This window comes from Hemiscyllium ocellatum, chromosome 3 (assembly GCF_020745735.1).
Source record: "Hemiscyllium ocellatum isolate sHemOce1 chromosome 3, sHemOce1.pat.X.cur, whole genome shotgun sequence".
NCBI classification, from domain to species: domain Eukaryota; kingdom Metazoa; phylum Chordata; class Chondrichthyes; order Orectolobiformes; family Hemiscylliidae; genus Hemiscyllium; species Hemiscyllium ocellatum.
The window spans coordinates 55,516,979-55,533,710 of record NC_083403.1 but is presented as its reverse complement, the minus strand read 5'-3'; the positions used below and the strand labels follow the sequence as shown (position 1 = coordinate 55,533,710).

At 38.0% G+C, this 16,732-nt stretch overlaps 1 protein-coding gene across 3 annotated transcripts in view; it reads right to left on the bottom strand.

Moving 5' to 3' along the window:
* Positions 1–16,732, bottom strand: part of usp45 (ubiquitin specific peptidase 45) — a 158,454-nt gene that overhangs the window by 15,646 nt on the left and 126,076 nt on the right. For all 3 annotated transcript variants that reach the window (XM_060850186.1, XM_060850193.1, XM_060850202.1), the window contains 6 exons: positions 7,181–7,262; positions 6,763–6,854; positions 6,144–6,200; positions 5,609–5,779; positions 3,699–4,389; positions 259–356 (listed from right to left, as the gene is read on the bottom strand). In XM_060850186.1, the coding sequence (XP_060706169.1) occupies positions 259–356; positions 3,699–4,389; positions 5,609–5,779; positions 6,144–6,200; positions 6,763–6,854; positions 7,181–7,262 (1,191 nt within the window). The remainder of the gene's footprint in view (positions 1–258; positions 357–3,698; positions 4,390–5,608; positions 5,780–6,143; positions 6,201–6,762; positions 6,855–7,180; positions 7,263–16,732) is intronic.

Here is a 16,732-nt window from a genome sequence, read left to right as displayed (position 1 = left end):
ATACTTCACCATTGACTTCCAGCACAACCAACCTCCTGAAATCAATGTTGGAAATGATTAATCAGAGCTCTATAATATGCATTTTGAGACAAACTATCCTTTACTGAACATATACTTGGAAATACTTAAATACATTGTACAAGATGAAAAGTCTAGATGTTATAAAATAACAGCTCCCCAATAAGATGACTAATCGAAAATGATAAAGCAGAAAAAAACACATAATTAAGTTCATGCAAACACTGTACTGAGGATTACCTGGTGGAATCTTTTAAGGTGAAGATTTAGTATAGGTGGAACAGCAGAGATCAACATTTGTTTGCGAGCATTTGTGTACACATGTTCTGATTTCTTCTCTATTGAAACAAAATATCATTAAACACAATTAAATGTTTTATAATCTCAAACTTGAGCAAACAAACTCTCTTCTTTTCAGATAGTTGAATAGTTAAGGATTTAGTAGAACATAAGAAGTCAGAGCAGGAGTAGACCTTTCAGTCCTCGAGTCTGCTCCGTCATTGAACGTGGTCACAACTGATTTTCTACTTCAACACCATTTTCCAGCACTATTCCTGTATCTCTTTATGTTTTTAAAACAGAGTATTCTAACAACCTGAGGCTTGGAGATTTAATCACCAACTGCTCCAGAGCACCCTGGAGCAAATAATTTCAAAGATTGACAATGTTCCACACAGAACATAAAACAGTACAGCACGGAACAGGCCCTTCAGTCAACGATGTTGTGCCGACCATTGATCCTCATGTATGCACCCATAAATTTCTGTGGCCATATGCATGTCCAGCAGTCTCTTAAATGTCCCCAATGACCTTGCTTCCACACAACTGTTGCTGGTAACGCATCCCATGCTCTCTCAACTCTCTGTGTAAAGAACCCGCCTCTGACATCCCCTCTATATTTTCCTCCAACCAGCTTAAAACTATGACCCCTCGTGTTAGCCATTTCTGCCCTGGGAAATAGTCTCTGGCTATCGACTGCATCTATGCCTCTCATTATCTTGTATACCTCAATTTGGTCCCCTCTCCTCCTCCTTTTCTCCAATGAAAGAAGTCCAAGCTCAGTAAGATAAGCTTCATAAGATAAGCCCTCCAGTCCAGGCAGCATCTTGGTAAACCTCCTCTGAACCCTCTCCAAAGCATCCACATCTTTCCCATAATAGGGCAACCAGAACTGTTCTGAATGAAGAACGTTTTCCTTATTTGCATTATAAATGGCCTGCCTCTTATTTTAAAGCATTTTTACCCTGACCAGGAGAAAAATTGTTCTTGCAAGCATTCTGTGGAGCCCTTGAATAATTCAATATATTTGAATGAAGTCACTTTTCATTTGTCTAGTTTCCAGAAAATAAATACCCAGTTTATTTAATATTTTCTCATATGATAAATAAGAATTTCTTTGGTGAACTTTTAATGCATTCCCTCTAGAGCAAGTATATCTTTATGTAGGCAAGGAAACCAAAGTTGCACACAATGCTCCTACAGTGCAGAGATAATGCCCAAATATATTTTACATTGATCACGTAGCTTTAGCAATCAAATCGTAAGATATACATTTTCATATATATCCTCCAATACTTGTCCTTCTTCGGTCAGCTCATTATGGAGAAGAAACTTTCTGGTTTGGCCATTGGCAGATTTGAAGATGGTGGAACAGGAAAAATAGATGAAGGATCCACAGTTGGCTGATGTAGCAGGTACAGGAAATGTGCAAATTCAGTTTAACACTTCTACTAGATGTTATGCCTTTGAAAAAAGATGTAACTCAATACTTGGACAATCAGATGGTGGAAATGCATTTCCCAGTGTATCTTCATTAATCACTTTGGCTAATATTTGACATTTATCATCGAATTGAAAATGTCAGGTTTGTTTTTATTTACTATTTTGCTTTATCTTTAATGAATCTACATTTTTAAAGAAAAGTAATAAACAACATTGAGAGCACAAGCTAACAGCAATATCCATAACTTTAAAATGTGTAAGAAAACTTTCAAAACAAATTGATTTGGTTCTGGTGAGGCATTGTAAACAAAATTGTTCAGTTTTGAGTATAGGAGTTGCGATGTCACATTGAAGTTGTATAAGATATTGGTGAGGCCTCTTTTGGAGTACTGCATCCAGTTATAGGAAGAATATTGTTAAGCTAGAGAGGGGTTCAGGAGAGATTTACCAAGATGTTGTCAGGTATGGAAGATTTGAGTTATAAGGGAAGGCTGAATAGGTTGGGGCTTTTCTCACTGGAGTGCAGGAGATTGAGAGGTGACCTTATAGAAGTTTATGAAACTGTGAGGGATAGAGATAGGGTTAATAATAGGTGTCTTTTCCCTCGGATGGGGGATTTCAAGACCAGGGGGCACATTTTTAAGGTGAGAAGACAGAGAACTAAAAAAGACATAAGGGGCAATTTTTTTACCCAGAGAGTGGTTCACATGTGGAATGAACTTCCTGAGAAAGTGGTGAATGTGGGCACAATTACAACATTTAACAGACATCTGAATAAGTGCATGAATAGGAAAGGTTTGGAGGGATACGGTCAGAGATGACAGGTGGATCTAGTTTAGTTCATCATTATTATGGCATGGACTGGTTGGACTGAAGGGTGTCTTTCCATTCTGTCTGACTCTGTAACAGTATTTCAGTAGCGAACAAATGGAACAGATTTACAAGTATAATACTCAGCATGCAGGATAAAAGTATATTTAGGATCAGCAAGCATAGAATAAACAAAAGTAGATTCAACAAGATTAATTTCACCTCTTACTACTTTATAAATGAGAAAAAAATGACTACTGCAAGGAGTATGGTTCACTGTGATGAAAACAGGCGCCTACAGCAGATACTGAAACATGTTAAGAATGTGGTTAAAGTGGCTAAAAAAGACAATAAAGCGAACAGTATTGTATGCGAACAGTGAGCGTACAGTCAGAAAAGAGGAAATAGATATGAAAGAAGAGAAAGGAATTAAAGTAGCAGATGAACATATATTTACAAAGGAAGACAATGTGGTATGCCTTTTCTAAGGAGCAAAAGCTCAGGCAGAATTAGTGATTTTCAAAGGTCAGATAGAATATTGAAGCACAAAAAAGTCAACACCCAACAACAGAGAATGTATAGTTGAGTTCTAAGAAAGATATGGGAAGAGATTGATGAGATATTATGGTCAATATAAAGGAGTTACTGGAGGATTTACTGCAAATTGGAAACAATCTGGTGCCATGTTCATTGATATAAAGGAATTCAAAACAGCCCTTTTATATGGACAAATAGATGCGAGTGTTATATTTTTTAAGAAAATTACATCTTAATTTGAGATTCACATTATTTTTTTTGGTTGCAAATCATGCTTATGAAGCACTTTTGAATCAGATAATAACTGAAACGTCAAATTTCCTCTTCCTTGGATGCTGCCTGACCTGCTGCGCTTTTCCAGCAACACATTTTCAGCTCTGATCTCCAGCATCTGCAGACCTCACTAGCTCCATGGAAGCATGCTTACCACAAATCCTTTAGCATATCCATATATACTTTTTAAAAAACTACCAGGCTAATTTAGTGAAGTGCTATTTGCATCATAGTATTTGCCTGTGTTCGCATCACTCCATAAGTACAGTGCAAATGATATTCTTCAATGGACATTAACTGAAATTTTGAAGTGGTTTTGACACCTCTACTATACCCACCTGCTAAATGTGATTTCTTGTATGATTTCTGTCTTTTCTCCGTACACCGTTCACATAACAGTTTGTTGTTACCCATAAGGAGGTCCACAGATGTAAACTGGCTGAGACAGGATTGGAGCGAGCATTCTTTGGATCTTGGTTCATAGTTGTGGGACAATGTTTGAAATGCTGCAACCAATTTCTTTGAAGCTACAGATTTCTCCTTTGAATCTTGACTGCAGAATGCAACATATTCTTTATGAGGAACAGACAGACTATCAATTATTAGATTTTCATTTTTGGTACTACCAAGGTTGAGTTTAGTTACTGCGCTGGAAATGGGATCATTAGAATTAAACTCCACTTGTTCAATTTGTACTAAATCACTGTTTGACAGTTTGTGGTTGACAGTTGTCAAATTAAAATTGGAGTCGGCGTGGCAACTTAAGGACTGAACAGACTTTGAACGATTCTCAGATTCTGACATTTCAGTATCTGCATCATTGCTTCCATCTGACTGATTTCCATCTTTATCACTACCTTCTGACTGACTAAAGTTATTGATTTCTCCTAGACTAGAACAACAGAGTGTACGGTTACTCTCCTCTTCTTGGTGCCCATTATTTCGCTCTGCAGAAACCTGCCAATTCCCTTCATCATCATCTGCTGTTGATTTCTTCATTTCTGTTATCCTTTGTTTGCTTGCATGGCCCTGAAGTATATTAAAGATATGTTAGCTTATTATTACCTAGTACTCTCCATTCATACATGACTTTATAAAGAATAATGAAAAATCATATTGTGCTTTGTTTTTGTAATGGGAGGCTAAATTATGACGGACCATGTCACACAATAAACTAAGTCAAAGCAATCTATATTTGAGACAAGGTGTTAAGAAAGTTTTTGACCAAAACAGTCATACATGGGTTAGTTTCAACAAGGTCTAATGATCTTAAAATAAAAATTGACACTTCTTCATCAACATTTTAGTCATTTACTTGAGAGTTTGATTTATGTTTCCATTATATCAATGCATGGCATTCATATTCATTTCTAGATTCTGGACAAATATCTGAGTCATCACTATCAATAATTAGTATGCTAAAAATGCAAGTATCAGAAACCTCACTACTTCCACAAATATATTTGGCCCTTATTTTCCAAACATTTGTGGCCTTTTTTATGTACTAATTTGGTGATTGAGAAAGAATGTCCAGTTCCAATATGTGCCAGTGGCTTGTCCATCATTCTGTCTTATTCTGGCTACAATTTTCTTACACATGAAATTATTTAATGAGCTAGGCTCTCCCATACATAAAGTTACAGCCCTGCCCAAAAACTAAGAAGGCTTCCCCTCCTCTGCCGGAAAGAAGACTATTTGCAATTAGAAATATTCAAAGGGTTTTGGGCCTGAAGGTGATATAAGGAAGGCTCATATTTAGAGAGAATCTAGCCAAAGGAATACAAGCAGCTTAAATTTGCTTTGCATATACAAAGGATGGAACAGGTAAAAGCTTCCCAGGCTTAATTTATAAAATGACCTATGGCTTGTACCACAGCTAACCACAAACTAAAGATTTTATTAAGATTCAAAAGGTATTAAGAATTTGTCTATCTGATGCAGCAACTCAAATAGTGAGGCATTTTTAAGTCATTCAAGTGTGAAAATAAACACATCCTGTAGGATTTCCTGTGCATTCATTTAAAAATTATTAAATTGTGCAGTTTCTGATTACTCTGCTTGAATTTCTAAAGTGTATTTATGACAAATGGAACTCTTAACTGTGTGCCCCAATTTGTTAACTGCTCCCATTTAGAAGCTTGGAAATATAAATACTCAAAGCTTCAAATTATTTAATAAACAGCCAAGTGCTATAGTCTTATAGTTACAAACTATTCTCTCAACAATAAAGTCAAAGACACACTGTTACCATGTATTTCATTGATGGTGATTTCTTAGAACTCTTTGTTTTATATTTGATTGCGGTAAGAGATGTTGCGCAGGTGTCCTGCTTACTTGAAGCCAAAATATTTTCCTTAAGTTCCACATCTTTTCCTTTATGAGTTTTCTTTATTTTCTCTGATGATCCTCGTTTGGCTGCCTTATTGGTTAGGAAAAAAAAATAGTTTGTAAAGTAGGATTTGTAATATAAAATCAACAAATACTACATCAAATGTGTATAAAATTACTACATAAGCATTGATTACTTCATATGTTAAGAATAACTTAAAATGACAAATAAATTGAGTGAAGTTAAATCTCAGTTTAGAATTTATCACAAACAGACATGCAAATTCATTTGTCAAGATATAAAATACAGAGTAGAAAAATTAAAATCAGCACCAAGAGAAATGTAAACATGTACTTTTAGGTTAATACACGAGTTAGAATGGAAAACCATTAAATCTAAAATGCTAACAGATGATAACTTCTGCATTTACTTTACACAAAAAGAAAATTCTTACCCTTTCTTCGATAATGGGTAGTGAAAGGTCAATAAAATGTTCTTTAACAGTTGAAATCTAAAACAAAATCATATCAAAGATCATATACAATTGCTGACAGTACTGAAAATTTAAACTCATAAAAGGAAATCCTTTTCACTGGCTAATCTTTTTCTAAAAATCTGAGATGCAATAAAAATATCAAATTTTAATGAATTAAATATATGTCCTGGTACAAGATTTTAAATTTAAATTAACTGTAAAGTTGTGATATATTAGTCGAGATCCAATTTACAATTAGTTATCTTTGCTTATATTTTTACAATTTTTAAAATAAAATTCATATTTCTGGTAGTAATAAAGCTCTTCTGCAGCCTCTCCCAAACAACTTGTATATTCACAAGATATAGAAATGGATGATAAAAGAACATGCAAACACTTCTACATAAGCAGCCACCATCATTATATAATTCACGCAGTGGCATATAAAGTCTCTTTTAGAGAAATTTTGTACTTTTCTCTTCCTACATTTGTTTATATTCTACCTATGATCATGATAAGTGAGTACAAATGGGAAGAAAGTTGAAATGCAGTTATATTTGTTTACAACAGAAAGTCATGCAAATAAATAAACACTTACATGTGAGCATTCTTCACACATGATAGTATTGACCAGCTCTCCACCAAAAATCCGATCGATAAAATTCATCTTCACACCTTCTCTACCATATACTGTAATATCATATTTAAGAGTCAAATATTTTCACTTTTAACTAATATGTTCACAGTTTCTCCTACAAACATATCGCTTTATTTTGAAGATGCCAACACATGTATTCTGCAAACTGTACCTTAATTTCTAAATGCTGCACCTCAAAAGAAACCTTGCTGATATAAGTAAAATTAATTTACATTATTCATTCAAATATACAGTCATTACTACTTTTTCAAACAACAAATCCCACTCTACTCAATACAATCTTTATTACATCTGAAAAATATCATAAATCATCATAATTGCACTAGATGGCGACCTTGAGCCACATATAAATCTCTACCTTTAACTTTTCGTTTAGTCTCTTCATCAGCAGTTTTGACTGTTGGATTGTTGAAGGCTTTCAAAATAGCACTCTGTATGCGCTGCAATATAAAATAAGACAGATAATCTAGGAGTGCAGAACTTACAGTTTGCAGATAACAAATCTAAGGATTTTTAACAGGATTGGTGGGGTGGGGGGGAAGGAAGACTTGAAGGGGGCATGTTAAGGCACTCAGTGTTAATGGAATTGAGTCAGCGACAAAATACATCGATAGTTGAGTGAATGGAGATGGGTATAACTGGGTGATAGGTAGTAAAAGGGGAATGGACAGGAAGAGGGGAAATTGGAAGTTGGGGGAGGGATGAGCAGTTTGCAAGTAGGGTCATGGTCATAGCAAGGTTGGGAATGTGATTACCCTTAATCAATGATGACACCAAAAATTAACAGCAGAAGAATAGGACTATAAGTGTAATTATGTCATGCCATAGGTCCAGGTTTCCGACACTAAGACCAGTGCAAGAGACATTTTCAGACAGACACAAACATGCAAATTGGCTCAGCACAACATTTTAGCATCCCGGATAATGCAGTGAACACATTTTTTTATTCGCTGCAGTTGGCACTGGAAGATTAAGCCCCATTGTGGTCATTATGTTGTCCAAATCAACTGAACATAAAGCATAAATACATATCAACTACAAAAAACAATAACAATTATATTCAAGTTACCAAAATCAGAGCCAGCACCATATCTACTGAACACAGCTTACTTACAATCAAAGTTAGTTAGATATGACATTAGTGCTTAAAATGCTTTAATGATAGTTTTTTGAGACACCTTTGGGAATGTATTTTTTTCAATTCACAGCTCCTGTCCAAATACAAAAGATCAAGAGTGCTTTCTTTTGTGTTAAGATTTTTAAAACAGAGAAATTTTTTAAAAATTGAAAGAAGAAATGCTGAAAATGAGATTTGACAAAGAGAAATATTTGTAAGTATTTCACAGATAAAGTCAGTACTTGTTAAGACAATAGACAGTTTACCATCCTTAACGTCTTCCGATAATTCTCACCCCCTCATTACAGTTTCTACCTTAGAATCAAAGAATAATAGAGCACAGGAGAAGGTCCTTGGGCCCATTGTGCCTGCATTGGATTTAATCTTCATGAACATAACTCCAACACTTCATTTGATACAATTTACTCAAACCAATGTTTACAATTCATGTAAGGCTGCTCTCACCCACCAGTTTATTTAACCCTTGCAGTGTAACTTTCTACTCTATCTTTCTATCCATCCTCAAATGCAACTATGCTACTCATCTCATCCATTCCTTGTGGTGGTGATTACTGCACTCTAAAAACTGTCGAACAAGGAAGTTTCTCCTGACTTCCTTCACTGGATTTATCTGTTACGAGTATGTATTTATAGGTCCTAATTTTGGACTTTCCTTCATATGGAGGCATTTTCCATGAATGAACTCATCAGAGCCTTCTGCAATCAAACTCACCATGAAGTTACTTCTCAAGGCCTTTTCTACAACTCTTATTATTGCTTGCTTTATCTTATAATGTGCATTTAAGTTTGAATTTAATTTTTATTTTTCGAATGATCCACATCTCTTTGTCTTACCTTACAGGAATATTCTATACGTTGTCAAAATTGAAAACCTCCAACACTCATCACTTGGCTTACATTTATACCTTGTAAAGTTGAGTCAAACCTCTCTGTCACTTCACCTTCCTCTCTGAATTGAAGAACTCCTTAAATCCCACGACTAAGTTTGTACTCAAGTGAGATCATTTTTCCTCCTTTAAGTCAATATCTTTTGTCCAATTACATCTGTTTGGAGTGAATTGAGGCATAGACAAATCCTTTTTTTATAGGGAAAAATTACAGTAGATGATAGAAATCTGCTTAAACACAATAATTTTTTTGGAGAGAAGAATATGTTTTTCTTCTCGGGTCAATGAAAGGTCCAGATTTCATCACTTATGAAATCTTACTTTTTTTTTCATTTGGGGCCAGCACCGTCTGCAAGGTATCAAGTACACATACTTAATTGGTTCCAACAGGAAACATCAATTTCAGTTGCTGTTCTTCCCTTTTCTGAAGGATTTCCACTGTGAAGAAACTTACCATTTGGATATGGAGTAAACTGTGCAAAAAAACCCCAATTATTCCATATTACCAATTCTCTCAGAACTACAAATTCTTATTTTGGTTAGTCTATTCAACTTTTATCGCATCCATTACCAGTAAAGAAATTGGGGGGAAAAAAGTTGAATTATTCCATTTTCAGACCAAGTATTTTCTTGAGTGAGATTCACTGCACATAGCCATCATGGCTCATGGCAACATTTCACTCCACTCAATGCAATTCCCTGCTTTTCAGCTCACAAATTATACATCCGTACTTTGTAGCACAAGCCTGTCTCATGGACGTGCATAGTAGAGGAGAAGTCGTACTCAACTGCTGGGATCTTGCAGTTCTGCTGCAATATTTAAAACCCCTTTGCAGATGCTACAAGCCAGGAAATACCCTTCTAACTGTATCGCTTGAGTTTCTAAATTCAGGACATGGCCCAGAAAGGGAAACTTGCTCCTGAGCTTGCTGACAGGGACCTGGAAGTACCATTGGAGAGAGCTGTGGAGAGAAGGACAGTGCTATAACCTGATGACTGGCAAAGGAGGCCAGGCCATCAGGCTTAGTCAGATGGACTGAAATACTGGCCTTGATCAATGCTGTATCCTGAGTAAACTACAATGCAGAACAGAGCAAGAAGAACGTGAATTATATTTTGCACTCCTATGAGTAATTGGCATCATCCTCTCTCAGCAACCTCACACTCACAGGGTGACGACTCACTCCTGTCACCCATCTTGTCCACCCAAAATATGCACTTCCTATTCATTGACTGGAGCCATCTCACTGCTTCTCCTGCATCACCATTCCATCATGCTAAATCAATTCGTTTCATAAAAATATTTGGCTTAGCCTCTGGACTGAAACTTTACAGCACCCAGAATGACTTATCCGCATTCCCTGGCCTGGTTATACTTGACCTGCAAGGCTGGCCATGACCAATCCTCTGGGCTGAAATTGGATTAGTCTTCAACTGACTATAGTGGCAACTCTTGGTTAAATGTAATTTCCTTATGGACCCTACCAAACACTGTTCTCCTTTGACTTCCAAACATAGCTATTTGATTGAAGTATATACAGTGTGTGTCTCAGCCTAAGTTGCTAACACATGCTGTAGGTTGACATTAATATAACATTCTGCCACAGTGCCATCCCCTTGACTGTTCAGCACTCACCACCATTGTTAGCTGCACCTCTTCCTCTGCAAGCCACATCTCTAAGTACATCCAATGTCAGTGAGTGCTAAGAAATAAAGCTAAGAACCTCGTGGATGTGCAAGATGCATTTGTGCCTCAAGTAAATCCTGAAGGGATAAAATGGTGTGAAAGTTGCAACGAGAGCATGATGAGCCTATGCAGCTGATTGTTGATGCTAGCTTGGGTGAATGAAGGGTGGAGAAAGCATGCAGGGACATTGTGGTGAAGACAGTTGGATGAAGGCTGGACAAGCAAGTAGCAATCTGCATGCCCCAGGTAATTACTCTCTCTTTCATATCAGGTGCCATCTAGTTTCTCAGGCAAAGAGAGGAGAATTAGATGTGACCTATAAACGAGGCGAATTGGCCTAATAATGAGATACACATGCATGGAAGTAAGGCAGTCAGCACTTAACAGTGAGATGCTTATGTTGTTCTTTAAATTTAAATGGAAAAGTCTTGCTGTTGAGATTCCAACTTTCCTGCCACTACCAACACGAATGAAGGGAGTGGAAATTTCAGTGCAAAAACAACATATAGCAGCATTCGTGACCACCAGACATCCTAATGTTCTTTGCAGCTATGGAAATAATATCGCGTTAAATGGTACACAGATAGCTCCTACAAATAACAATATGATAGATGCGACAGATAACTGAAGATAAAATATTCAATGGTACACCAGCAGTAACACCCCTGCCAGTCTACAAAATAGTGCAATTAGATTTTCTAAATCCACCTGAGAGGGCAGACATGATCTAAATTTATGTTTCATACAAAAGACACTATTCCTTTGGCATCGTATTGGAGTATTAGTCCTGACTTTTTGTTCTCATATTATAAAGTGGGACTTGAACCCATAGCCTTCTAACTCAGGTTATAGACTGAGCCACAGCTGACACTTAACACCAGATAACGTCTTTCTCTGAAATGCTACATTACTCAAAATCACTATTCTCAGAGTAACTGTCCATTTCATATTTATTCAATAACTTTGTGACTTTGCTTGCCTCAACATTTACTTGTTAAAATTTGAATACAACTGTCATCCCAAGATTTAGTTACTCTAATGTTCTCCTTGCTAGCCTTCTGCCTTCTAATCTCTAAGAACGTTATCTCATCCAGAATTTTCCTCTCTCTATCCCATATTGTACACCCAAGGACTTTCACCTCTGATGCACTTAATTGGTCCTGCATACCCCTTTCTTTTCACTACTGATTACCCTATGTTAGATATTGTAACTGTTTTCTTAAACCACTTTGCTTTGCTACCTTTCTCTCTTTTGAAAGCATTCTTAAAATTTACCTCTGGCTATGGATTCAACCAACCTTTCCAATGATTTCTTCCTTAGCTCAGTGTTAATTGCTTGTACTTTCTTGAAATGCTTTAGGATGTCTTTCTGCACTAACTGGTATTGTATAAATGCAAATTGTTGATCTAGAGTAAACGGTCAGGGGATGAATCTGATTGCAAAAGGGAAGAGGATTCTGATAAGAATATCTCCCAAGGGCTATACTTGACACAATATCAACAAGAGAAAAGAATTTGCCAGATGAGAGTTAAGCTCTTCAGATGACAACTAGGGTTCTAAAGGGCACTGGAGAATGCTGAGAAAGACCGAGTCTTGTGGTCATACTCAAGGAGGCTTGAAGCCAGAGGTATCAGCTGGAGAAAGAAAAGCACAGCAGCATTAATGGAACAGGGTGGAGATTGAGGGCAAGCATTTGAGAGTGAAAAATGAAAAATTATAAAAGTCAGGAGGAGCGGAGACAGAAACAGAAATGTGCAAGAGATCTAGAAAGGGAGGTAAAAATATCTGGTTATGGTCTGGGACAGCAGGAAAAAAATGCATAATTTATGCTTAGTTGTAACTCTGGCCCAAGATTATGTCAACTGAATGTCACTGGCATAAGGACTGGAAGGGTTCTCATATATGATATCATACTCACTGTTTGTTCCTGCAGTTATGGATAAAAATGAACCAATCTTGATTCAAGCTTGTGCAAAGGTCGTATCTTATTATTTTTCTGGTATTGTAGGAAGAAATTGGAAAAGACATGTTTTAAAAGTTAAGAATAGTTTAAGGATTACTGCACTTTTTGAAAGCAAGTTAATGGAACTCTTCTCAGTCCTGTTTACACAACTGTTGATTCAAACAGTGGAGAAAGCCTATTTCCAGATGAGCAGAAGCCAGTGTGCTGTGCATGAATGAAGATTTGGCTGACATTTTGCATCAGTATTTACTGCGGAGAAGATGGAACATATAGAATGTGGGGAAATAGATGGTGATATCTTGAAAAATGTCCATATTACAGAGGAGGAGGTGCTCGATGTCTTAGAACACAAAGAAGTGGATAAATCCCAGGACCTGATCAGGTGTACCCAACAACTTTGTGGGAAGCTAGGGAAGTGACTGCTGGGCCTCTTGCTGAGATATTTGTATCATCAATAGTCACAGCTGAGGTGCCGGACGTGGCTAATGTCGTACCACTATTTATGAAATGTGGGAAGGAAAAGTCAGGGAAGTATACAGCGGTGAGCCTGACATCAATGGTGGGCAAGTTGTTGGAGGGAATTTGAGGGACAGGATTTACATGTATTTGGAGAGGTAAAGACTGATTAGGGATAGTCAGCATGTCTTTGTGTGTGGGAAATCATGTCTTGCAAACTTGACTGAGTTTTTTGAAGAAGTAACAACTACTACTTTTCATAAATGATGTGGATGTGAACATAGGAGGTATAGTTAGTAAGTTTGCAGATGACACCAAAATTGGAGGTGTAGTGGACAATGAAGAAGGTTACCTCAGACTACAATGGGATCTTGATCAGATGGGCCAATGAGCTAAGGAGTGGTAGATGGAGTTTAATTTAGACGAACGTGAAGTGCTGCATTTTGGAAAAGCAAATCTTAGAAGGACTTATACACTTAATGGTAAAGTCCTACGGAGTGTTGTTGAACAAAGAGACTTTGGAGTGTAGGTTCATAGTTCCTTGAAAGTAGAGTCACAGATAGATAGGATAGTGAAGAAGGCATGCTTTCCTTTATTAGTCAGAGTATTGAGTATAAGAGTTGGGAGATCATGTTGCAGCTGTACAGGACATTGGTTAGGCCACTTATGGAATATTGCATGCAATTCTGGTCTCCTTCCTATCGGAAGGCTGTTGTGAAACCTGAAAGCGTTCAGAAAAGGTTTACAAGGATATTGTCAGGGTTGGAGGATTTGAGCTATAGATACAGGTGAATAGGCTGGAGCACTGGAGGCTGAGAGATGGCCTTACACAGGTTTATAAAATCATGAGGGGCAGGGATAGGGCAAATCGACAAAGTCTTTTCCCTGGGGTGGGGAAAGTAGAGAACTAGAAGGCATAGGTTTGGGGTGACAGGGAAAAGGTATAAAAGGGACCTAAGGGGCAACTTTTTCACACAGAGGGTGGTACATGTATGGAATGAGCTGCCAGAGGAAGTAGTTGAGGCTGCTAAAATTGCAGCATTTAAAAGGCATCTGGTTGGGTATATGAATAGGAAGGGTTTAGAGGGATAACGGCCAAGTGCTGGCAAATGGGACTGATTAGGTTAGGATATCTGGTTGGCATGGACAAGTTGGACCAAGGGTCTGTTTCTGTGTTGTACATCACTGACTCTAAGTAGCTAATTAGGCTGTGAAATGATGATCAGTTATCAATGATAGAGGCCTACTGCCTGCTAATAATGTAACTGGCTCCCAGGTAGCTTAACAGCTTGGGAATATAAAAATTCATATCAGAAATTATTGGGACATCTGGATAGGAAAGGGCTGTTTCCTCTACAGTAAAGTAAGTGTGTGTGTGTGTGTGTGTGTGTGTGTGTGTGTGTGTGTGTGTGTGTGTGTATAGGAGAGTTTTAAATTTAAATAACTTAGTTAGTCAGTTAAATGTTGATGGTTCATTCTTGTTTAAGGAGAAGGTGCTGGAGTAGCAGAGAGACCAGATAGATAAGGTAGATAAGTCACCCAGATCAGATGAACTACACCCCAGAGTTTTGAAGCAGATAGCTGAGGAGATTATCGTGGCATTGGTAATCTTTCAGGAATCACTTGAGTCAGGGAAGGTCCCAGAACACTGGAAAAATGCAAGAAGACAATAAGCTAAAGGCTGGTTAGCCTGACCTTAGTTGTTGGCAAGATTTTAGAGTCTATTATTAAATATGAGATTTCAGAATACTTGGAATCCCATTCCATTAATACTGCTGTGCTTTCCTTCACTCCAGCTATTTCCCCTGGTTTCAAGCCTCCTTGAGCCCACGGTAAATTGGGGGTAGGTCAGCATAGCTTGGTCAATGCGAGGTCAGGTCTGACAAATCTGTTAGAATTCTTTGAGGAGGTAACGAGCAAGTTAGACAAAGTAGAGCAAGTGGATGTGATTCATTCGAATTTCCAGAAAGCCACTGACATTGCCACACAGTGGCTGCTAAATACGATAAGAGCCCATGGTGTTGGGACAAAGTACTGGCACGGACAGAGGATTGACAGACTGGCAGAAGGCAAAGAGTAGGGATGAAGAGATCTTTTTCAGGATGGCAGTTCGTGATGAGTGGAGTTCTGCAAGGTTCTGTGTTGTGACCACAACTATTCATGTTATGCCTTAATGATCTAGACATAGGAATTGACGGCATTGTTGCTAAGTTTGAAAATGACCCAAAGATAGATGGAGGCTGTGTTGGAGGCACTTAAGTGTTGAGGAGCCTGCAGAAGAACTTGAACATGCTGGGTAAGTGGGCAGAAAAGTGGGGGATGGGATACAATGTGAGAAAGTATGGGGTTGTGCATATTAGTCAGAAGAATAGAGACACAGGCCATTTTACATCTGGCAAAGGCTTTGGAAATCTGAAACACAAAGGGACTTGGGAGACCTAGTGTCAGGATTCTCTTAAGGTTAACATGTAGGTTCATTTGGCATTTTGGAAGTCAAATGCAATGTTAGCATTAATTTCAAGAGGGCAAGAAAACAAGAGTGGAGACATACAGCTGAGGCTGCATAAGGCTGTGGCCAGACTGCATTTGGAATAGCGTGAGCAGTTTTTGCAAGCCCCGTATCTAAGGAAGTAAGTGCAAGCATTAAACAGAGTCAAGAGGAAGTTTACAAGAATGAGGGGACTGTCATATAAAGAGGGATTGAGGATTTTGGTTCTATACTCAGTGAAGTTGCAAAGAATGAGGGTAGGTTTCACTGAAACTTATAGAATGCTGAGAGGCATGGATAGAGTGGACGGGGAGAAGATATTTCCAGTAGTAGGAGAGACCAGAACCCGAGGAAACACCCTCAGAGTGAAGGGACTGAGATGAGGAGGAATGTCTTCAGCCAGAGAGTGGTGAATCTGTGGAACTCATTGTTGCAGAAGACTGTGGAGGCCAAGTCTTTGAGTGTATTTCATACAGAGATAAATAGGTTATTGAATAGGAAGGGGTCAAATTTACAGGTATGGAAAGAGAATAGGACTGAGAAACATATTAGCCATGAACAAATGGTGGACCAAATCCAATGGGCTGAATAGCCTAATTCTGCTTCTATATCGTATGGTGTAATGGAATACATAAAGAACAGTAAGACCCTCGGAAGCACCAATGATCAGAGGAAACTTGGTGTGCAGGTATATTGATCTCTTTCAGAAGCAGGACAGGTACAAAGGTGGTCAAGGCAACTTACAGGCTACTTGTCTTTATTAACCAAGACACAGAGTTTAAGAACTGGGAAGGTATGCTAAAACTGTATAAAACATTGGTTAAGCTACAGGTGGAGCACTATGCGCTGTTCCAGAAACTGCATTATAGGTCAAATATGATTGCACTGGAGAGGGTGCAGAGGAGATTTATTAGGATGTTGCTTGGGCTGGAGAGTTTCAGATATGAAGAGAGAATTGATAGAATGGGTTGCAGAAGAAACTGAATGCGGACAAGATTGAACTCTGTAAAATTAAGGTCCATAGACAGGATAAAAAATGAGGTCTGCAGATGCTGGAAATCAGAGCTGAAAATGTGTTGCTGGTTAAAGCACAGCAGGTTAGGCAGCATCCAAGGAATAGGAAATTCGACGTTTCGGGCATAAGCCCTCCTGATGAAGGGCTTATGCCCGAAACGTCGAATTTCCTATTCCTTGGATGTTGCCTAACCTGCTGTGCTTTAACCAGCAACACATTTTCAGCCATAGACGGGATAGAAAGGAAAAACCTTTCCCCTTGTGGGATGGATCAAT